This window comes from Malaya genurostris, chromosome 3, assembly GCF_030247185.1.
Source record: "Malaya genurostris strain Urasoe2022 chromosome 3, Malgen_1.1, whole genome shotgun sequence".
NCBI lineage: Eukaryota > Metazoa > Arthropoda > Insecta > Diptera > Culicidae > Malaya > Malaya genurostris.
The window spans coordinates 280850723-280876130 of NC_080572.1; the positions used below are offsets into that span (position 1 = coordinate 280850723).

At 38.1% G+C, this 25408-nt stretch overlaps 1 protein-coding gene across 3 annotated transcripts in view; it reads right to left on the reverse strand.

Annotated features, from left to right (window-relative positions):
- The window catches only part of LOC131437211 (BAI1-associated protein 3), a 347788-nt gene that overhangs the window by 13291 nt on the left and 309089 nt on the right, over window positions 1-25408 (reverse strand). For all 3 annotated transcript variants that reach the window (XM_058606395.1, XM_058606394.1, XM_058606393.1), the window contains 6 exons: window positions 9022-9310; window positions 8759-8960; window positions 8385-8692; window positions 7849-8325; window positions 7728-7779; window positions 6333-7661 (listed from right to left, as the gene is read on the reverse strand). In XM_058606395.1, the coding sequence (XP_058462378.1) occupies window positions 6333-7661; window positions 7728-7779; window positions 7849-8325; window positions 8385-8692; window positions 8759-8960; window positions 9022-9310 (2657 nt within the window). The remainder of the gene's footprint in view (window positions 1-6332; window positions 7662-7727; window positions 7780-7848; window positions 8326-8384; window positions 8693-8758; window positions 8961-9021; window positions 9311-25408) is intronic.

The window sequence follows — 25408 nt, forward strand, 5'->3', positions numbered from 1 at the left end:
AATCGACTTTTTGGGAATTTTTCTAAGTCCCAGAAAGTTGATTTTAAAAAAACAAAAATTTTTGAGATGAAACTAAATCTCGACGTTTTATGCAGTTTTAAGAGTTTCGGCATCAAAAAAATTTTCGATTTTGGAAATTTCATGTACTCCCCCCTATGGTGCTTTTTCAAGATCGAAAATTTGCAAACCTTAACCACCGGGCAGCACCCCTTACGCATGTCCGATTTAGCTCAAATTTTGCATGAGGACATTTTTCGAGGTGCTTGAATTTTTGAGCACTAGCGCTTTACGAAATTAGAGGTGATATAAGAAAATCACCCTTATATATAAGAGCGGTAAAAATCAACGTGTTTTGTTCGGTTACGTCACTTATACCATCATATCTCTGGAACCAAAAGTCACAGCCATTTGATCTTTGAACTCGATCAATGGCCCAACAGTAGCTTTCAAACGAACCCAAGTTTGTTAAAATCGGTTCAGCCATCTCTGAGAAAATTGAGCGCGTTCAAATATCTTCGAAAAGTGCACACACACACACACAAACATACACACACATACACACACAGACATTTTCCGATCTCGTCGAACTGAGTCGAATGGTATATAACACTATGGGTCTCCGATGCTCCGTTCGAAAGTCGGGTTTTTCAGCAATTCTAATACCTTTCTATTGAGAAAGGCAAAACGAAACTCTTTACTGGTCACTCATTTTCAAATTATGTTCAATGAGTGTGTAGGCTTTCGGTTTCACTAAGAGAGGAACTGTTCGTAGGATGAAGATAAAACCAGATATGAGCTCAGCTCATATATTTTCAACTTGTTTTATGCTTATCAAACTAACAAAGTGTGTGTGTGCGTCATAGTACACGACAAATTTAAACTACACGCTCATAGAATTTAACTCAAAAATGAGTAGCCAGTCACTCAATTTCATATAAGTACACGTAGTCCAAATTTGGGTTCCCTACCTCTACTCTACTCCTTTTTGAGGTAATGGATGGAGTTGCCAAATTATGAGTAATATTTACCTAAATAAATTCTATTGAATCAACATTAAAAATGAATTATTCCAAACCAAAGACTAAAGTTTAAACATCTATAATTGTAATCAGTGTTGAAAAATCATGATCAGAAAAAGTTTATTCCATTACCACGAGTAAAAAATCAGTTCAAGAGATTTTCTAAAATAAAATCAGTGACTGAACAATCACTTCTGAGATTTTAATTCATGAAACAAGCATCTATAAAACTCTGAAAGCTTAGAAATGATTTTTTTGTGTCAGCGAAACTTGATGACGAATTTTCACTCATAGGAATATCGTTAAAAAGATAATCGAAAAGTGGAAGAGTCTCCGATGATATTTCGACGCTGAAAATTTAATTATTATATTTTCATCAATTAGAACATCTGTACTGAGTAAATTCACAACTGAATCGCAACACTGAGAAATATTGACTGCGATATTTTCGATGCACGGAGGGTGGTCAATACGAACAATAATATATTTTTGCCTCATTCTAAATAGTGATTATAGCGACAAAAGGCTGTTTTAATTCCAACTGGTTTATTACACTGCCATGTTTAGATTAAACCCAATGGAACGCTGTTTAGCATGAATTTATTTTATAGTAACAGGAGCGCAGAATTGTCAGTATGTCTTAAACGCAGACACAATAGGTGCAAACGTATTTGAATTAGTTTAGCGATAACCTGCGCTCCTGCTATTTCTGCGCATGATATTCAAGCTAAGTTGGGTAATATTTTTTAATCAGCTGCATAACATGCTTTGTAATTGTTTTTTATTAATGTTAAATTTACAATATCGTGCCCAGTTTTTCGGACTCGAGAGACGAGTTACCATTAGCTTGAAACATCTATAAATGTAATTAAAAAAATGGGTTATGCTCTGCTGATCGAGAAGCAGTAAAGACCAGGTTTTATAATAGTTTGTCTTAGGAGTTACCTTTCAGAAACAGTGACTCTAAACCAGTGGTTCCCATACTTTTCTGGTCGAATGCTTTTTTTGAATATATTATTCGTTCTACTGTCCACCAAGTAGAAAAAAGTTATTAAAATTCTCCTGCAATCGACTCATCATTGTACAGTTAACGCGCTAGAAATTATTTATCAATTCAAGATCCTATCGATCAAACATTGGGTAAGCAAAATTGAAGTCAATAGAGACACAACGAAATATCGCATTTCATTTCTCAACCGGTGAAATAATAAGAGATCGAATCGAATCTGAATTGTGTATCATCACATCCACCGTAGTTCAGTTGGCAGAACGATTCGATTTGTAACTGTCTTCGAAAGCTTGTGACGGAAGATTTTTTATTTCGTTTTTGTTTTCATTTTATCAGTCATAATTTCAGTCTGTCTTTTCGTTGGGTTTGCAGAGAAATGTTCAGCCTTAGGTTTGTTTTCTTTGTGGCGCATGTGGACAACACTGTGATTCTTTTCAGGTACTCGTCCAAAAGTAACTTTTCGAGTCATTTATGGTTTTGGTTTTACTTGTGTAAGAGACAAAAACGAAAACATTTGAAATCAAACAGTTTTCCACAGAGAAAATAAAGACAAAAATTAAATTTTGGGGATAAACATGTGAATAATTTGGTTCTATGATTGTTAGGAAAACTCGTAAGTCCTCTCACTCAATAATAATTACGCGATATCTAGATCTGTAATCAGGTCCCGAATATTGGATCTGGTTATCGAACAAGGTTTCTGGATCAGAATACTGAATCTGAACCTGGATTCTGGCCTGAGATTCTTTATCCGGACATGGATGAACTTGAAGCAGAATTCAGTACTTGGATCAGGAACATGGATCTGGTTTCTAGACCTGGACCGAGATTGTGAACCTGAACCCCTGACAGAGACCTTAACCTAGATTCTGAACCTGAATTCGAAACAAGGGCTTAGACTTGGATTCTGGACCAGTATTCTGTTTCCCGAACTTTTGACAAAGTTTCTGAAACTAAACTTTGAACCTAGACTGTGGACGTAAGTTCTGTGCCTGGATTCTTGACCAGTATTTTGCCCTTGGACTGGATTCTGGCTCAGGTCCAGGTTCTCTAGGATTCCTCAGTTCTAAACTTTAACTTGACAGAGGTTTTAAACCAGATTTCTGAAACCCAGGGCTCGACAAGTTTTCTCAATCTTAATACTGAATCTGGACATGGATTTAAAACCAGAATTCGGACAGAAAAAATTTGAACCTGAAGCAGAAATCTGCACTTGGATTCTGAGCATGGATTCGGATTTTAGACCTGAACTTAATTTCTTGACTTGAACTACTGACGTAGATTTTGAGTCTAAATCTGGAGCTGGATTCTAAACAAGATTTTTTACTCTGAAAATTTGACAGAGATCCGGGACATGCATTAGAATCCTGTACCTGGAACTTGATTCTGATTTTGGATTCAGAAACTTGGATTCTAGGTCCAAATTTTGTAGCCTGATTAAGGACTTTAAATCTGGATCTGAGTTCTGTACCTGCATTCTGGATAAAGATTCTGATCTTGGATCTGTATTCTGACCCTGAACCGGTACTCTCTGCTTGGATTTAGAACCTGGACCTGAATAGAGTAACATGACCTAACCTCTGAATAAGAATTCTAAACCTAAATTCGGGACTTCGATTCTGGACAAGAATTTTTAGTCTGGAACGAGATGCTGGACCTCAACTCTTGACCTATGGATATGAATTCTGAGCTTGGACCCAGATTCTGGGCCAAAATTCTTGACAGAGTTTTTATCTGAACCTGGATTCTGGATCTGGATTCTGAAGAAATAATTCTCAACCTGGACTTGGACTTCAATTCTGTGCCAGAACCCTCATCCCGGATTTGACAGGGATTCAAAGGTTTCCGTGACCTGAATTCTGATTCAGAAATTTTCCGTGATCTGAAATTGACATGGATTTCAGTTTTGAACATAAATTCTTATCCCAGATCTAGATTCTGGATCTGAATTCCTGAAGAAATTTTGGATCTGAACCTAAATTCTGATCCGGGAAATAAAATACTGGAACTTAATTCTGTGTTTGAACGTAATTGTGTACTCGAATTCTGAAAATTGAACATCGATCCGAGGCACACCCCTGACTCATGAATGTGAACCAGGATTTTTATTCTGAATTCTGAACCTGAATTTTCTCTCTGTATTTTGTATGGATTGAATTTAGAAAAAAGACATGGTTTGAATTTCAAATGACACATTCAAACTTTTTTACTTATTGTTATTTGTCCAAATTTTGGCCGTAACATCACTTAAGGCATTCATCTTCTCACTTTCATTTTCTTACTCACAAATCTCACAAGCATTTAATGATTCAATAATCACATCACTCTTACAACTAATAGATTACCTTGGTTCTGGATTGTATTTCGCAATGATACATTGAAAAGTTTTCCACGTTTACTCTGGGTCTAAGGAGTGTATCGAAAATAAGCTATCCACAAATTTTTCTTCAAAAATAATGATAAAAAACCAATTTTTTTCAAACTAAAAATTGCTTCTTTATTGTACGAGGCTAAACTTGAGCATAATGAAAACCGGATGAAATTTTAGTTATTTCTTCACGAATTTTCGACGTTTTGATCGAACGCTCTTCGTGAAGATCCGAACAAGTGTTACATCGCATTTTTTGGACGCTTGAGTCCATATTTTTTTGAACTCCTGCATGTTCCCAGCTGCCTTATCAGTCTTCTTGAAGACTCTCTTCACGATTGCGAAGTAACGTTCGATGGGTCGAAGCTAAGGGCAATTTGGTGTATTAATATTTTTCTCAACGAAATTTATACCCTTTTCCGCAAGCCAATTGAGAGTGGTTTTGGCATAGTGAGCCGACGCTAAATCCGACCAAAACAGTGGATATAAAGGCAGCAATCTCTTCTGGAGACACTCAGATCGATAGATTTCTGCATTTATAGTTCCGGTAGTGTAAAAATGGTTAACTTCAAACCACAGGAACATATTGGTTGCCATACCAGTACCTTTCGATCGAATTTCTTCAACTCAATCGACCTGTCCGCATCGCTCACATCCTCCCCAACGACGACAGTAAAGTATTGTGGACCTGAAAGGGTTTTTGAGTCCTCCTTTACAAGTCTCATCGTCCATCAAAACGCATGCATCCGGACACAGCAAAAGACGTGGATACAATTTCCAGTGCCCTTGTTGCTGCTCGCTTCTTCTGTTCTAAACTTTGTTTCGAGATTTTCTGCTTCTTGTAGGTCTTCAGGTGATTTTGCCTCTTGATACGCTGGATCATTTTCATGGGTTTCCTGCCTCTTCCTGGTAGCTCATCCAAAGAATAGTGTTCCCCAAACTTATTATTGATGGTTTTTACACTGGCATGATGAATTCCAAGCCGCTTCGCCAATTTTCGCATAGTCATACCCTTCTCATTTAGCCATGTGTCCAGAACTTTATTTCCACTTCCTTTTCAATACGCGACACTTTGAAAACGCAGAATTTTAACCGCACAAACGAAAGCTGACAGCCAAACGCACAGTATGCTGTGATCTGAGCATAAAAAACCATCACAAATACAAGCGTACAACAAAAATGTATGTGGATAGCTTATTTTCGATACACTCCTTAAGTCAGAATGATTTTTTTAACCAGCGACTCATTGCGCAGCTGTTGTCAATTTTGAGTTTACTACCCACTAAACATGAGCTAGAGCCCACCAGTGGGTTGTAGGGACCACTTTGGGAATCACTGCCCTAAACTAACGAAAGTTTTAGGAGCTTTCTTTCCAAAAGATGCAGTAAATTCATAGCTGATGTTCCCTTTTTGCTGGAGAATGATTCGTGTCACCCCACTCATGATCGATCAGAATAGTGTAATTTTTTATCTCCAGCAATTATTATACAATAACTAGAAGACACCATGATCTTTTAATACATTCAACGATCTGTCAATAAAGGTTCATTTGAGGTGACGGAATGTTCCTTATAGATTATTCAGAAAGATTCTGTCAATTGAATTACATTGGATGCGATGAGATCCATCTCAGAAGGCTGTGCTCCGAATCGATTGTTTTTCTTTCGTTGAGCACTGATAAAACGTTAATACATGTTAATGGCTATCTTCAAAAAAAAAAAACTAAAAAGCAACACGAGAAACTTTTGATAACTTTAAAGTACGGTAGAACTTGCGAGCGTCCTCTTATCAACTAAAAAGTACAGAACTAGTTCCTCGTAAATTTTAATGTGCTTATGTCAAAAAATGGGTTAAATTATTCCCTTTTTGTCCGAAGTTTTGGATACTGTGGTCAAAATCCGTCACAACCTAACAACCGGTAAAACCGCTGACTCACCTTGTGCACGTTCGTTTGCTGTTCGGAGCAGTGGGAAAATAACCGCCGCGGCATCAGTTCGACGATCACAAACGGATCACTGAAACCGTTGGGATCCAGCGGTATGACATCTTTCGCGTTCAGTACCTCGACACACAGCGAATCATGGTTAAAGTATGCTTTGACCGAGAGAACTCCGAGCCCAACCGGTCCGTGGGTGTTCAGCTGTTCGTGCAGTCTCTGGAGATAGAAAAGATCGATCAGATGGTCGGTGTCCGTTTTGTGGTACTGTAGTCTTTGAGCAACGCGCCAGTAGAGATCACTGTGAAGAATTTCCGGTGGTAGTCCAAGCCCTTCAGCGTTGAAGAATTCTCCCAACAGCTGCAGCGCTCCGTACATCCGATCGTGAAAGTTGCTGGGCTTATCACCTTCCCCACCGGCATCCATCTGTTTCGCAAATTCGGCCAAAACGTTGTTCCATATGAGGCTCATAGCGCGATAAAAGTTTTGAGATAAAAGCGTAACATTCAGTGTTGCTAGATGAGAGTCCAGATATTCAAGCAGTGGCATCACCGCTTGATTGGCAGGCAATGAATCCGGTGACCAAGCCAGATGGAAAACTGCCTTCTGCAGTGGTCCTTGCATCGATGCCGTCAGCTTAGCCAGCATCCGGTCCGCTTTATTTTCCAGTTGAGCAATTGTGTTGTCTAGTAAATTTTCCGCATTCTCTGTCAGATGGTGGGTTTCCGGGTGGAACTCAGCCAGAGCACGTCGGACATATTCCAAATTGTTGACGATCACACACATATCGTCATTGGTGCGCTGTGGTCCCGACTTGTCGTAGTAACCGCTTTCCGTCAGGTTCTGATGAATCAAATCCGAGTAAACGTTCGCGGTGGTGCACACCAAATCGATGATCAGCGCTTCGTAGTGTGCTCCCGAACCTTGATCCGGCCAAGCAAAGTTCTTCCAAAACTCCCGTATCTGATAGAAGCACGAGGCCGTATCGATCGACGATGTACTGTGCCGCACAATCCGTTCACCCTCGCAAACCTGATCCACGTTGACGGCAGCCTTGATTCGTTGGATCGCCTTCGTTTTGCTAACGGAGATCCATCGCTGGACGGCCGGTTCAAACCATTCGTGAAAGTTCTGCAGCCCGAGGGGTTTCTCGGGCGGTTGCGGAGTCACCGACAGGTGCGATTTCATGTTGTGAAACTCCTGCAGGGCAAAGTAAATCTCGAACGGGGCCGTGTCCGGTTCTCGATCGTTATCCAGTATCGACCAGTGATTGACGATGGTTCCCGGCAGCTGACCGGACTCGATCCGATTGGTTACCTCCTCGGAGAGCTGTTCGGAAAAGAAAAATGATCGGAATTATTGGTCGGATGATTGAAATAGAAATCTTAGGCTTACCAAAGAATCAAACTGTTTGTAAACAATACTGAAGTACTGAATTCCGTTGGTTCTGCAATGTGGAAAAGATCAAGATCAGAGTAATCAACTAATTTCAACCGAGTTTAAGGAGGAAGCTCACGTGTCAAACAACGAGTGATAGTAGGTCACTCCGAGCTGTAGATCGGCTATCAGTATCGTTGTGTAATGTACCAACGGGTTCGGTGCCCGTTGAGCTTCCCGAAGTTGCGCTTGGGACCAGGTAATGGAACCCTTCCGTAGTGCTCCGACAATTTCTCCGCGAACACCTTTACTGAATGGGCTAACCTGGCGGAAGGCTCGCATAGATCCGAGCAGTCCCAGACATCGGAGCAGAAATTCTAGCCGCACCAGAGACGGCGGATGCAATGCGGGAAACACTTCCCGGTGACGTCGCATGTGACTGAGCGAACGCTCTACGAATCCGTTCAGCGCGTCCGCTAGCCACTGTTCGAGTTCGTGAGTTAACGGTTCGTTGTTGTAGTTGTTAACCCACAGTTTGTCCACTTCGATCAGTTGTCGATGAATGAATTTCGTATCCAACGGTTTCTTCCGGTTAAGCCGAACGATGGCCACGAGTCTGAAGGTAGAAGAGGTATATTGCGTATGAAGTTCACAGATGAGACATTTTTCATTTACTTTGCTAGGGAGATTTGCATATCCGAGAGATCACTTTGAACTGCTATCTGATGCAGGATGGTAAGCGATGCACCTGCCAGTTCACCATTCCACTTCCACGCCGGATCATGGGCGTGTAGTTCGTGCATCATAAAAATGGTTTGCAACCGTTCGAACTTTTTGACCTCCAGTGTGTTGTCTTCCTCGGAGTTTCCGCGATCCTCGCGTGTTGAAAGCCACAGCTTCAACCGTATTCGGCCCTGTACGGAACTACGTGAGCTACGGGCCTCTAGTTTAAACCATCCCTCCAAACCAGTCGAGGGAATATCCTACGGGAAAAAAAGACGGAGAAGTCAATCAATCGAATAGGTCTCGGAAAGGCCAAAGCTACTCACACAGACTGGGATATTGATACAACCCAAAAAGTCGTCCTGCGAACCCTGTCGTGCCGATTGGCACACTTGTTTGAAAAATCTACCTAGTCCTCTAACTCCTCTAACTTCGTTCAGTCGCGAAACAGCGTCTAGCACGCTGCTTTCGTCGTCGTGGTCCCAAATGTCCAAGTGCAACATGTCCGAATGAATGTCATCGATATCGCTGGAGATAGAAAAAAAATCGGGATCATCAACAACACAACAACTCCAAGCGTAACACTTACAATTTGAACTTCTCGTTCCACTTCGGACACAGAGTGTGCGGTTTGACCGACGTCGCCCGGATGAACTTGGCCGGCACCGGACCGACCGAATCCCTCTGCTGACGACCGTCCTTACGCTTGAAGCTCAACCGGAAGCTGTGGTGTTTACGCAGTTTCCCGTGTTCCGGCGAGTCCAGACTGTCCATGCCGGTGTCCGAGAGTGTACGGGGCGTCATCGGAGGTTGCGGTGACGGTGGCGGTGGCGTTCCCGATGGTTGTATTCCGAGCATACAGTACGGATCACTGAAACCTGCAAAACAAGGAGTCAAATGCAAAGATGCTTTGGTTAGTTTGTACTATCGTGCGGAAACGATATTGATTGTAATGCCGTTTTTCATTGAGAAACACTGGTGGCGTGGATTGCTCTGATTTTGCACTTTCGAGCAGAAATGCAATATTTTGACGGTGTTTCATTGCCATTTCTGCTCGAAAGTGCAAAACCAGAGCAATCCACGCCACCAGTGTTTCTCAATGAAAAACGGCATAAGTGTAAACGTCTCTATTGAGGTGGGCACCCCGATACAGCCGACGCCAGACGGAGGAGATTTCCTGCAAATCTTTGCAATTTGCATACATGAATAACTTTCATACCGGAGCAGAAACCGATGATTCGGGGAACCGGAATAATCGACCGGATTCTGCGACTGACTGCGACAGCACGTTTGTGTTTGCATTGTTGAGTTTAGAAACTGTTTGCTTCTCTTGTTAATGAAAGGGTGAAGTTGCCTATTCATACTTATGTTGTTTTCGATTTGAGAAACTTGGAACTGGCCTAGGGCAATTTCTTCCAACAAACTGAGTTCGGTTTGCACTAAACAACGGTGTTATGAAGCGAGCTTCACAGAAAAAAATAATGAAATTTACACGAGATGTAAATCAATAGTAACATGGAATAGATATGAGTTGAATCGAAATTTTGATTGAAAACCTTCATCGATGCAAAACTAAATTGAATTGCATTGAATTTTCAATGAATATAACTGTATCTTTCAATTAACGCTTATTATGCGAATAAATTGTATTGAAATGTACAGAATTGTAAAGTAATTTTATGTTTAATTTAATTACCTGCTCCAAATATGTGCATGAAAATAGATGTAAATTCACAAAATATTTTTATCTGTGTTGTTATAGAAATCAGATTCGAAAGTGACCGGAATTTCCGTTCAATGAAGTTGAAATTTTGATTCGAAACGAGCTTCCAACAAACTACAGGTGGGGTTTGTGTAAATATTTGACTATCCACCGAAAAGGAATCCCCAAGAATGACACCGAAACATTTCTTAGTTCTTACCTGTATGGATGCCCGTACTAAAACGATGGTAGAAGTTCAATGCTTGGAATAATCAAGCGCAGCTGTACCCATCGTAGAAGTCATGGCCTGCTATGCACGGATTATTATAAAACCTTTTTTACCCACACAGGGTAAAAACTAGGCTAGGTTCGGCATCAAGTGAAATCGGTAATAGTTTCTATGAAACAGTTAGTAGATTCGTGTTCATTCGAAGCTAAAATAAAATAGTTTTGTGGAAGTTTTTGTCATAGAAGATAACTTTAATACAATCTTAGTCGAAATTGTGATGCAGACAAACGAAAATTGTATTTCCTCTAGGTGATGATTAAACTTTAATTTCAAATTAACAGAAAATGACCTAATTTCACCGAAATTGTAGATTCAATTCTGTTTTACCATTGTGTCAAGAAACATTTATATTATCAGGTGTACAAGTTTGCTTCCGCCGTTTTCCGATAGGTGGCTGTACCGGCTGAGGCTGGTCAAAATTCATAGATGATAATGCCTTTAAAGTGAGTGTGTACAGTGCCTAACGAGTTGTCATCGCCGTTTCAGTGACAGTTGTTCTTGTTTTCGTATTATTCACGTTCGAAAATGACTATTTAAAGACTGTCCCAGAAAGTATAGACGCGACCAAAAACCGCTGCTATTTCGCAATGGTTCAGAATCTGTTAATTTTTATGGCTGCGTCCTGTTGTTTACACTCTTGTCTAACCACTTGTGCAGTTGTTTATTCGTTTTCATTAGTTTGTTTCGAAAAGCGTGGACTTTCAGCAGAACAACGTCGAAAACTTGTGTACAGAACGCGGACTGTCACTGAGAAAGATAGCAAAAAATGGTAGGAGTAAGTGAAAAAGCCGTGCGAAATGCAATCAGGAAATTCGGTAAGGATAAATCGAAAACGGTTTCCGAAACAAGAAGCATCGATCAGGCCGAGGGTTCGAAAGCTGTACAATACGATTCTTGCTGGAAATTTGAACTGCATAATCATGGACGACGAAATCTACGTGAAACTCGATTACAAATCCTTGCCGGGACCACAATATTATACGGTGCGAGAAGGGCAAGTGTTAAACCAGTCCGAGACATCGATTGAAGTCGAAAAATTTGGTAAGAAAGCTATGGTCTGGCAAGCAATTTGTAGCTGCGGTAAGATTTCGAAATCCTTCATCACCACTGCTTCAATGAACAGTGAAATATGCATCAAGGAATGTTTACAAAAACGACTTCTACCCATGATTCGAAGCCACAAGGATCCTGTTGTCTTCTGGCCAGATCTTGCTTCTTGCCACTACTCGAAATCAACGGTAGAATTGTATACTACCAAAAATGACACTTTCGTCCCAAAAGACATGAATCCACCAAATTGCCCACAACTTCGACCAATTGAGGAATTTTGGGCATTGACGAAGGCACATCTTAGGAAACATGTCTCGGCAGCCGAAACCATTTCACTTAAACAACACCATAATTGACATATTAGACGAAAATTGGAAACTACTCTAGACTCTTCGAAATTTAATCTATTGGGTGCTGATGGAACTAACCAAGTTCATTATTTTGGATAGCGCATGCAACACAATTATAAAGAATTATTTGAATTATATTTTTTCGATATGTGTTATATTTATATTACCACCCATTTATATTGCAATAAAATTGCCATCCTCCCACATGTCATTGTATTCGTAATAGAAGCTACATTACCTCGATCAATATAATGAATTTTGTCTACTTGCATGACTTGTATAAACATTTGTATCGAACTTGTTTCCTTTTCGTTGTTTGTTACTTTTTAAAGGTTTTACAGCTTCAAAACGGCGGATTTTTTCGTGAAAAACCATAGTTTTCACTTTGATCAACCTCCAAAAATTAAAAAAAAAAACTACAAGGATCAGCCCCATGGGGTTGTTCGAGCCTTTGATGTGGAACAAGGCAACCAAAATTTCTATTGATCGACATTTTCAATCAAACAGTTCAATCAATCGTCACACTTTTGAATCCGCAACTACACGACAGTCTGCTTAGATTGATCTTTATTAGAAACCAACACCTAACACGCGAACAAAAAATATAGACTCTATTTGTCTTCATTTGTATTTGTTCTGTAGCCGACGTGATTACATCAATATCCCAAATGTATGCAACTATATTTTTGTACATACTTGCGATACCGATTTCGATATTAAGCTTCTCTTCGCCAAGCTTGTGTTCAAGTTTTGTATGCAAGCAGATTTTTTTTTATAGCGTTAACCAGACCATTCTACGATTTCGGTTGAAGCGATAAATTTTTTCTCATTATTAATCGATGTTCATCTTATTAAATATAAATTAGAAATTAATCTTATGCACTCAAAATTGACCTTGGGGTAGTTGCAAATTTCTCAGGCGAAACGACATAACATGGAAATTCATCCGAGCTTGCATCCGAGGTGAAATGTAGCGTCATAAAATGCGCGCAAAATTTTATCCGCTTCAGTTGAACGAACTGTCGCACAAAGCATACCAAGAAAAACGGACACATAGAAATAAGAACTTTTTTCAATGATTGAGCACAGTGGGCTTACCTCTCGTTATATTGGCTTGGCTAGACTGGACCTAATGGGTTTTTGAATCCTTCACACTTTGAATATATGCTAATTCAATCGTTATTGTTAGTGATTACTCTTATACTAGAGCTATAAATTATGAGTAATTATGAATGACTAACATGAGGTTATATGTTTATGTATTGACCAACTTGCTAACCATGTATATTCCTGTTGTTTTTCAATGTTTATCAGATTGTTTGTATCACGATAATACTTGGTTTGTATTTCATTCAGTACCTTGTCAATGATGAAGTTATAGTTTTGCTATAAAAATTGCTACAATCTAAAATTATACCTGCCTGGCTGTGTGGCTTATTGCTTCAGCAACATCTATGCATTGAACTCAACAGAATTGGGCATTATTAGCATTATAAATGACAGTTACTTAGAAAATAAACAATTTCTTACAATACCCATTTTATTGTACTCAACTCCTTTTTATTTCAACACAAAACCCAATACTGCATAAATTCGCGTCATTATTTGATATGTAATTTTTACTCACGATATAATGCCACCGTGCCCACCGTGCATTTCTCACACAACCTCAATACGAAACAGCAACGCGCAAGCAATAAAAAAAATTCAGAAAAGTTTATTTGAACTTTTTCAAATTTCGGTTGTTTTAGCTAAAATTTTATAATTTTGAGTTGCATTTTCAGATTCTTTGTGAAATTCTGCTACAAACACTGCTTTTCAGTTCTAAAATCATCCCCGTGGAACGTAAAAGTTACCGTTTAAAAATTTCAAAAACGTAATTGGCTCGGCAAAGTAAAATTTCAAAATTCTAAGAAAACTTAGTTATGATAAATTTGATTTCGAAAACTTAAGTGCTTTTGGTTTTTCGAAAATCGGTCTAGTTTTTGAATAATTGATCAACAACGCGATTTTCGCATTCCGCTACATTTCACCTTAAAGCTTCAAATCGTTTTATGGTACGTTTTTGTCTTGCTGTCTAGCAACAACCTACCTCTAGCATGCTAGGAGTAGGACTGAAACGTTAGCTTTAATTTCGCTTCTATTTATAGATTCGCGTGCTTCCAACAGCTTCGCTTTTGCATCGATTGACCAATCAGAGCGATGCTCTCTCTTTGATACATCGCTTACTCCTTCAAAACCGTCGACTGTGGCAGGGAAATCCGGTATGCTGGAGATTTTTTGCAGACAAAATAGGACACTACTAGCTATTAATCAACATTTCAATGATATACAATTCAAAACACATGGCTATGAACATTCAAATCAATACGTAGAAATATTTCCTATCAAATGATGAAATAATATTAATAATCGCAAAGAAAATCAAACAGAAACCTTGGGGTCTAGCAAAACTGCTACTCTAATTATGCTACTTTGATTTGTTCACTTCTGATTAGCCTGCGCTGAGATACAGGCCCTTATTCTGCGAGTCGAGTGACGTGACTCGACAAATCTCACCTCACTGTCACATGACTGTAGTCACCCTATTCTAGGAGTCGACTCGGGTGACGTGACAGGTTCATTCTATGGTGAGTGAGATGGTGAACCTCAAGTGACGAACGATTCATTTTCCCAAACGTCAAAACGAGTGGGAAATGTTGCCGATTGTGAGGTATAAATTTTCTCGATATAAATCTTTAGTGTTGAATTTGTTTTCGGATTCCAGTTTTTTTTTCGAATCACGAGTTCCGTTGCCGTTAGTTAGTATGAATTGCCGTTAGTTGGTATGAATAATTAATGTCGATACTCCTGGAAATCGCTACAAGTTACTGGCCCTAATACATTTCTGAATCGTTTGCAACGATCGGTCTTATTTGCAAAGTACGCTTCTGAGGAGGGAAATATCAACTGTAAGATTTGTTTATTTGATTTGCATAAATTAGGTATTAAGTTTACCTACATTGCGGTCCAGACCACTGTCACTCATTCGAATAAAATGCTTACCGGTGGACAAAGACCCGTTGTAACATTCTTGTTCAAGCTGAAAGGATCGTACAGGATTCCTAGTTGTATTCTTCCCAGTTAATCTCTCAACAATATCGAGTAGTTAATAATGGCTGCGGTTTAGGCAAGGACGAGTCCAATTAAAGTGTGCTGGTATTAGAGTCTTCATGAGGCACAGATGCCCTGAGTATAATTTTCTATCTCGTTATCTGAACATCCTTCCTCTCACAAAATAATTCATACCAAGCCACTGTGCTGAAGATTGAATATTCAGTTTTCGACTGACTGATGATTGGCTTTTAACGGTCAAATGTTTGTGAGAGTTTCGAATGACTTTGGGTCACATAAACTGTTGCATATCATTTATGTAGTTCGTGTCAAATTAATACTGGGTTAGAATTCTTAGTTACACTTAAATATTATATACAGTAGCAAGAGCATAGAATTAGCGATGGCGATTTGGCGATCTCAGAAAATACTGCAAACAAACTAGCACTTTGTCTGCCAGCTACTCTGGAAAAACCATCTCCTGCACTCCTGGTACTTGTACAAAATCAAATTCCTGCTAAATAACTTTTAGTTGGGTTTAATCGAAATAGTGCATGAGACTAAATCAACAGTCTGGATGAAAAATAAATATATAATGATTAATATTCAGTATGGAATATTTTGTCATTAAATTTTGAACCGAAAACACTTCCTAAGAAACAGCTGAGTACATTTTTGCAAATTTAGACCATAATAAAAGGTTTTATGGTCTGTCGTTGACTTTTTTTTATGTCACTTCGGGTTCCAGAACAACAGGGCAAGTGTGTTTAAAATGTATTCCACCATGTAGACAAACTTCTGTAAACTTGCCTTAAAGCTTTTTATAAATTATATAGGTTGTGCTATATGCTTAAACAGCTTTCTTTGTTCAAAATTCAAAACTTTTTTTCCTTAGTAACATCTATGAAAACATGAGTTATATGAGAAAAGCATCATTGCACCACATTATGTGGGTTAAAACAGTTTTTTTTTACAATAATCTGTGTTTTCGCGCATTTCGTGAGTATTAGTGCTTTCATCCCAAAGTATTATGAGCCTAGTCCATCATGCTCATAAAGTTGTATCTAATAATTTTACAGCTCAATCTCTCTTCTAATTTTCTGGAAGTATACATTTATCCTAATGTATGAGAATTGAATTTTTCATGAGAAACCTAAAAAGTAACAACATAATTGGTACAATTAACTTTGTTGTTTACTAACAACATCAAACCATGTTAAAAAATTCAAAGGTTTGAAAATATCTAAGATTTTTCGGTTAATATTCCTCCTGTCACTTGCTTTACCGGTACCGACTTTGAAACTCACTGCGTAGTGACTCTTGTCATCCAGATTCGACTGCAAGAATACGGTGAGAGTTCATCGAAGTTCATCCTGGTGACTTTTGTCACTTCATTCGACTGTCAGAATCGCGTGACTCGGGTGACTCGATCTATCTCACCTCACTCGACTCGCAGAATAAGGGCCACAGTGGACACCGCAATTCGTGCTGTTTCGAAGGAAACCAAATAAAACCGTTTCTGTAGCAGCTGTTATTTTTGTATTCAGCAGCTCAAACTGAAATATATTTGTTTTGTGTAATTAAGGTTTTTGATTTATAATTCACTTGACTTACAATTATTGGTTTTACCCTAGGTTACTTCTTCCTCACCATTGCCTTCACTCGATCTTATTTTCGCTTTCCTGCTTAAATTATACTTTGCTACTTTTCAAACTATTATCGGTAAATAGACTACTTACAATTTTTGCTGATAACAGATCGTCAGCAGTTTGGTTCCAAATATCCAGTCTGGCGCAACTCACACGGTAAGTATTCTACTTTCTTTTCCTATGCTTTCTTCCTATCCTATTTCTATTCTATATCTCTTTTCTTTTCAGGTAAGTTGGGAAGCGAATGTAAGTACAACGTATTTCTACTAAGAAATATTTCATTTTTACTTACAGATATCAACCTTGCGATCTTTTTATCAATGCTTCAAATCAAATCAAATAATAAATTAATAATTCACCGGCTAGCTTTACTGTTTAGTTTAGTTGTTTCGTAGTTATTCTGAGACTTAAATACACTTGCGTTCATAGGCAGATTATTTTTCCTTAGTTCTTTGAATTGCTCGGCAAAATGGAACCAGATTATTTGAAATTATTTAAAGAAAATTACGTTGCTCTCGAATTAACAACAGCAATACTATCTACTACGATCTTGAAATTCTTACCACACAGAACGAAAAGATGAAACTTACACGACATGTAAACCAATAGTACTATTAAACAGACATCAGTTGAAACGAAAATCTGATTTAAAACCATGATTGATGTAAAATTACATTGAAATGCATTTACTTTTTCATTGAACAAGACTGTATATTTACAAATCGCTTAGTTTTGTAATGTAACTTTCCATTCAATTACCTGCTCCAAATATGTGCATGAAAATAAATGTAAATTCACAAAATATTTTTATCTGTGCACTCTTTTGTTTTACAAAAAATGGGAGATGAAAATTTATTTTCAAAAACCTCTCCTTCTAGTCTAAATGTCGATTCTCTTCAAATTATATACAATTTGACCATTAGAACAACTAATAAATAAAATCGAAATTTGTTCTTTGTGTCATACCGGAGGCTTTTCGAACGACAACATTACTGTCAAGTGTAATGGCTGCTAATAGCATCAAATATGCTTCAGAAAATTTAACAAAGTCCGAACCACAGTGGAAACTTTAAATCCTCTTGTGTACAGCTCAACTCCCGACTCAAATTAAACCGCAATGTTACACATCGATGAGCATCGTAGGGACTTAATAATTGTTAGTAATGTTTACCGAGTCCCTTTCAAAATTACCAAAGTGCCTTCGATATCGTGGTCGAGATGTTTGTTCAACTGGGTGGCAAACTGGGAAGCTGCTGTTTGTTCGCATCAATAATATCCGACGAATGTTTAAGTTTCACTGTTTGATGAAAGTCGAGCATTACAGTTGGGGAAAAAACAAACTCCGCCTAGAGTTTCCCGGAGGAAAAAGGCAAAGCGTAAGATCTAGAAGAGCGCAAATATGCTAGTGGCCGTAAGAAAATGGTTTTAACCGTCGACGGAAACCGCGCACAAAAATTCCATTAGATGATTTTCCGTACGATCAGGAATTTAGCATTCCCAAACGAGCACAGGACACTTTCATTGGCCAATATATCAGCAATGTCTGCGAAATTGACACTCTAAATCATATCTGATCCGTGAAATTTTCACGATATCCCACTTCCGTGAACCGTTCTAAATCACACGACTTATGCAGCGACGAAATTTGGTAGTAAAAAAAATAAATGGTTTACCTGCCGTAAATATTCAGCGTTACCCAGGTTGGAAGTACGCCGCAAATGTATCAAAACGGTGGAGAAATTCCAAAAAAATATTCCGACTCCATAAATATTCCGTCAAGAAGTTGCACGGAATAAAGCTCGATTCGCTTATTCGAAAGGTTGCCTATTAAAATAATCGAATAAAATTCTCTATTTAATCAGCACCGCTAGAAATCTTTCATCATCATCATCCTCACGATCCTCACTCCAACGTTCAATCGGCCATTTCCTTTAAACTATGCAAAATAAGTTCCGGAAATATCGCAACGGAACGAATCGACCCTCCCACTTTAACAACCCGATCCGACGGTCGAGCGGTGGGTGTAAAAGTTCGGCTTCATTCGGGACACGTTCCCGGCATTCAGGACAAGAATAAGAACAAAGCAAAGAAAGGATCGTCGCCGCACATCACCGTGGCAGGCAGGCCAGGTGTGAAGCTGTGCCAATGATTTGTCGTCGAAGAATATTGCCATATTCGGAAATGCTACTCCGGCAATGTGTTACGCTTCGCATAACATTTTAATATTCGGTCTTCGGTGAGTCGAAAGTCGCCATTGAAGTGGAAGGATGTTTTCAAAGGAATAATTTTACTAATTTGAACCAACACCAGCAACAGCAGGCTGGGAGCGAATAAATCATCATAATGTACGTTCCCGGGGAAACAAGTAAACACAAGTTTTTCAACCAACTTGAAAAGACATGGTCGGTGAAAGTTACTGTCAAGAAAAATAATTGCTGAATACCAAGTAAAATGAATTCTCATCTTTTGCACATATACACCTGTGCACATGCGGTAGAAGTTCGTTTTTGCAAAGCTGACGTTGATGTAAACCTGCTGCAACCTGTTCTAATTAAAACGGATAGTCATCTGCTAGTTAGTTGCATGTCCACTGCGAACAGTAATTAAACGACCTGGGAATGAGTTTTGCTTTCATCTTGGAATCAGTGAATATTACTGGCGGAATGTGACATTTGAGTTACCAGTGAGCATTGAATATAACAATGCGGAAAACGAGAATAATTATATTTTAGTAATAACTTCGACGAAACAGGAAACCTCAAAGCCTTTTGATCGGAAGCATTCGATTAACGTTACTCATTTTGCGAACCAAATCTCAGATAACTCATGTCGTTTTTCATTGAGAACACTCGTGGAGTGTTTTGCTCGATTCGTGCACTTTTCGTGCAATCGGGCAATCAAAACAGGTGCACTGTGTTTCATTGATTTGCACCGCACGAAAAAAAATGCACTTTCGGGGCAATTCGCGGGCAACTATTTTGCACCCGTTTTCTTTTCCGAGCAGCATGCGTGCAAACCAAACTTTACAAAACCGTTTTATTGATCGGCTGTCAGGGCAAAACACTGGCACCGAGTGAGTGGAATCAATGAAAAACGACATCAGTTTCTTTTAAGAACCATCTTCGTGGAAAACGATTTGGCATAACACGAAAATATCGGCTACACGTCAAATAGTTTTTACGAATGTCGGTAAAATTTTAATCGACCCTCAAACAGTTGAAACTTCGGTAATCAGTTCAGTATAGGAAATTTTCCTTGGTGGTTAACAAAAACTGCGATGTGACAAGATAGCGACAAAATGCCGCAAAGATAGCGAAACTGTCATTCGCATCGATTCAACCGCTTCGAGACTACAAGCAGAGAAATATTTTTTTTTAAATTGACCGTTAATTAATAACAATTGTTTTTATAACCAGACTATTTATACAATGATATTTTGTGTTAACCGACGACTTTGACTTCAAAACCTCATGCTTCACTAGAAACATTATCAATATTAACTATAAAAATAAACTACTACAAAAATATTGTAAATCGTCTACTCTAACAATTCAGCCATTTTTGACAGATACATATTTGTTGATGCTTTTATTGAACAAACAATGAATTCTTGTTGCTAGAGAATATTACCATTTAAATCTGCAATTGCCTTTAATCCACCAGACGTTTTTTCTCAATTCGCTTTAATTCTTAATTAAAAAATGTTTTAAACTTCAGTACAACAGGCAGCGAAAGGGTAAAAACAACTGTCCAACTCCGGGGCAGAGATGCCAGGTAAAATTTCCACGTCTGCATACTAGACATCCTCCAAAGCAAGTGTTAAATTTTATAAATATGACTAGAAAAACCAAACAAGAAGCCCGACACAATTTTAATAGTCTGTAAAAGTCTGCTTACAGAGGCAATCGGCAAATTTTGCATGCAAATCTACAACCTGGCACCTGTGATTCTGACGCTCATTATTTCGCTATTCTGCGGCGATTCCGTCGCATTCTATGCCACAATGAAAACCACAATACAAGTTTCATTTATTGGTGAATTAGGTTTTTTACCGTCACTGCTAACCTCAATCGGATGAACACATTTTGACAGTTCAGCGGCACTGTTCGTAAACAGACTTTTTTTTTGAAGTATAAAAATTATGATTGTTCGAGATTTGTTCCTTGATTTTGTTTAAGCTTGTTTGTAAACAGTACCGCTGAACTGACAAGGATGAATTCTTGTTCATTTGTGATGTCACGATAAAAAATCTAATGTTCGGCAGAATTGCTTTGAACATCAATCTGTCACAATAATACGGATTTGTTCATCATTCATCATTCATTTGTTCTGAATATTTAGGCAGTAGTTTTATTAATTAATTAATTAATTTATTTATTTATTTCTATGCGTGATATTTTTGTAGGGAAAATTAGAGTGCCTATAACCAGAGTGACGACATCTCATCCGTAATGTTGGCAACAGTTCAAAACATTCCATTAGCTTTACATTGAATTGACAGGTCGTTTGCTCGTTTGGAACTGGTAGCTGTCATTCCAAACGAACAGTTGTCACCACTCTGATTATAGTAACTCTAGTGAAAATAATAAAGAATTATGGATGTTTCGAAATGAACCGTTTAGCTTATTGGTGTTTTGACGTTGAAAAGTAATGATCACGTTCATCCTGCACTCCATGATCGAGACCATTCTGCGTTTTGCTAGTCGAATGTGACTAAATGCGACAAAACTAAATCAGTTGCAGTGATGCCATTTTTCCCTGAGGTCAAATCCCTAGATTTGGTTTCAAGTGTACTTATACTCATAGTTACATATCTATATACGTTACGAAGTTTTTTGAGGCCTATACTTGTTCTTAATATGGAAAATTTTTCTGTTTGACGAAGCGTTTCACTCGATATTATCGTGAGATGGGAAGCGTTACGTTAAGTTAAAGAAGCTGGAAAGCGTTTCATACGATAATTTTCTTGAATTAAGGATTACAAATTAATTTGTGGAAATTATGAATACTGAAAACAGTAATAAGAGTTATATTTTTACGGTAAACTAGTTACGATGCGTTACTTTTATGGAAGTTATAGGTGTTACGGAGCGTTACTAAGTGTTACATATGTTACTTTTTTGCGAGCTATATACGAAATGTTACATGCGTTACTTTTTATGAGTTATAGACGATACGAAGAGTTAAAGGTGTTACTCGTTTGAAAGTTACAAGCGTTACGAAGCAATACATGCGTTACTTTTTTTAAAGTTATAGGTGTTACGAGGCGTTATATGCATTACTTTTATATGAGTTATAGGCGTTACATGTGTTACTTTAGTTATAGAGTTATAGACGTTACGAAGCGTTACTCGTTTGAATGTTACAAGCGTTACGAAACAAGACATGCGTTACTTTTTGGTGAGTTATAGGCGTTACGGAGCGTTACATACGTTACATTTTTGTAAGTTATAGGTGTTACGAAGCTTTAAATGCGTTACTTTTTCGTGAGTTATAGGCGTTACGCAGCGTTACGAAGTTTTACCTTTTTGTGAGTTATAAGCGTTACGGAGCGTTACGAATTGTTACTTTTTTTGTAAGTTATGGGTGTTACGTTAAATGCGTTACTTTTTTGTGAGTTATAGGCGTTACGAAGCGTTACATGTGTTACTTTTTCGTGAGTTATGAGTGTCACAGAGCGTTACGAAGTTTTACTTTTTTATGAGTTATAAGCGTTACAAATTGTTACTTTTATGTAAGTTATAGGCGTTACGAAGCATTACATGCGCTACTTTTTCGTGAGTTACAGGTGTTACATGCATTACTTTTTTGAAAGTTATAGGGGTTACACGTTTGTAAGTAACAAGCGTTACATGTGTTACTTTTTTGTAAATTATAGGTGTTACGAAGCTTTAAATGCGTTACTTTCTCGTGAGTTATCGGCGTTACGCAGCGTTACGAAGTTTTACCTTTTTGTGAGTTATAAGCGTTACGGAGCGTTACGAATGGTTACTTTTTTGTAAGTTATGGGTGTTACGAAGCGTTACATACGTTACATTTTTGTAAGTTATGGGTGTTACGAAGCTTTAAATGCGTTACTTTTTCGTGAGTTACGAAGCGTTACATGTGTTACTTTTTCGTGAGTTATAGGTGTTACATGCATTACTTTTTTGTGAGTCGTAACGTTACGGTGCGTTACATTCGTTACTCGTTTGTAAGTTACAAGTGTTACGATGCGTTACTTTTTAGTAAGTTTTGGGTGTTCTGAAGCGTTACCTTTTTTAATTTATAGGCGTTACGAAGCGTTACTTTTTGTAAGTTATAGGCGTTACGAAACGAGACTTGCGTTAGTTTTTTTGTGAGTTGTAGGCGTTACGTGCGTTAGTCTAATAGTTGAGACACAAGCAAAGCAAAGTCTTGGCATTACATTCCTTTTGTGGAATTTGGCCTTTCTGTTTCAACAGACTTCGCAGCCGATTCTTAGAGTGTACAGAATCATTGCATGGCTAGTACTTTGACACTAAGAATCCTTCCAGCTCGGGGCTCGAACATACGACAACTGGCTTGTAAGACCAGCGTCCTATGCATTGAGCCGCCAGCCCGGGAAATAGTTAAGACATACTAATGCGGTATTATGACAGCAAATTATCGCTAATTGGCATTAAAATCGCACTTGAGACTGAATTGAGGCCGAATTTGGAAAAACATGCGACTGTTCATATATAATGCTTATTTATGGCTGGTGTGCATTCTGACAGCGAAATTCTGATTGACTTACAACAGATAAGCTTTCAGATTGCAGATATAGAGCTATAAGCATTTTTGATGCTCACAAAAGGCTATTTTAATGCCATTATTAGTGCTTGCTGGTTACTTGGGTTATTTACAAAATCAACTGGAAATGTCAAAATTATGAAATGATTGGGAATGATCCCACAACGACATGGAATACACAGATCAAAATTAGCGCGAACTGAGTCGAATGGTATATGACACATATATGTAATGTTTACTGGTCGATTTGCAAAACCTTTCTATATGAGAAAGGCAAAAGATTTACGAACTCCAATTTGGTCTATCTACGTCTTTTTTCTAGAAACTATTGACACTTCTAGACAACATATCCGAAAATTGAAAAAAATTGTTTAGTGGTTAATTCTAAATTTAAAAAAGGTAGTTTTCCAAAAAATTGAAAAAAGCGATTTTTTGATCCACCCTTACATAGAAATTGTCACATTAATAGAAATGAACTGTGTACGTAATTCTCTCGCAGGAGTCTAATTAAGTGTACGATGCGCAATATCTGGAGATTTCTGTAGTAATAATGCAAAACCCGTAGATTCCAAGTGGTTCATCTGTAGATCCGTAGAAAAGACAGAAATCCGCAGATGAACAATTTGGTAAGGTTGGCATCGCTGATCAGCTGCTCTACATCATTATTAATCCGTAGCAGTTTAACGTTGGAAAACGTTGCGATTAGAGTTTCATATAAATTGTTTATGCCAAAGAGTTATAAAAACGAGTTGATATGTTGAAGTGAGTGAAAAAGTAATAATCAGAGTTCAGAGTTCAGAGTTGATAGGTTATCGAAGTTTCAGATTCATACGATGAATGATTATGTCATCGATTTGCAGTATATAGATCTATGCATAGAAAAAAATTTGTCTTATGGAGTGTTTACGGTAGAGTAAAATAACGAAAGATGCGCGGTTTCTTGGTTGCCATATGTGGCTCATTTCCATGGTCACTTTAAAGCGGACATTGGAAGGATAATCTGAACTCGAATAGGTAAGAATACAATGCGTTATTTTTCATCACGATAACGCTCGCGCATATGTTCTAGCTTCGATCAAAAACTAAGTACCGCAAATCGATTAAGAAGTACCGCAATCTGTAATACAACTAAAATGTGCATTAGAAATAAATGTGTTGCCAGTAAGTATTCTGCAAATTCAACCCTATAACATAACCATGTAAAGCGAAAGTGAAATTTCAACACACTAATCAAACTCTGCATGATATCAATCAATATTAAATTGAAATTATTTTCTGTCTACAGAAAAAAAATAACTTCAACCAAACCAAAGATAAATAATAAAGACATGTACGTTAGAGATGGTCGGGTATCGGGTATTTTACCCGAAACCCGACCCGTACCCGTACCCGACGGGTTTTTGGTCGGGTACGGGTAAAAATTTTTATTTTCGATCGGGTACGGGTCGGGTACGGGTAAAAAAAATTTACTGCTTACTCGGGTACGGGTCGGGTCGGGTAAAAAAATTTACTACTCACTCGGGTACGGGTCGGGTACGGGTAATTTTTTTTTTCTGATCGATTACCCGAGCATTTGTACTTCACATAAATATGTTTACACGTTGACGAGAATTTTTTATTGCAAAACAGTTGTTCCGAAAAATAAACAATTTGATTCAAGGGGTTTTGACATTCGCGCCTAGAACCAGACCTGAAAACTGGCATCTTTTTCCAGAAAAAAACATTTCTTTTCTTCATTTAAAAAAAACGATCAATCATAGTTACGTGAAAAGTTATGTGAATATTTTCCACCCTACTTTTTTATAACATATTTAATAAGATACACTGCCTTAGCTCTAAGATGTTGCGGTCAGACCCTACTTTCCACGTAGGTTTTAATGGACTCCCATTTTTTTTTTGTTTCAATTATAGAGGCTTTAACATTAATGTCATTCACCTCTTCGGGCCAGAAAAACTTTCTGACCCTATGTGCGGGGTTGGGAATCGAACCCAGGCGGGCTCCCATTTTAAAGCTGTTTAATGCACAATCCAGTAAAAATTATTTGATTAATATATAAAATGTAGTGTAGTACTCATATCACATTCAGATA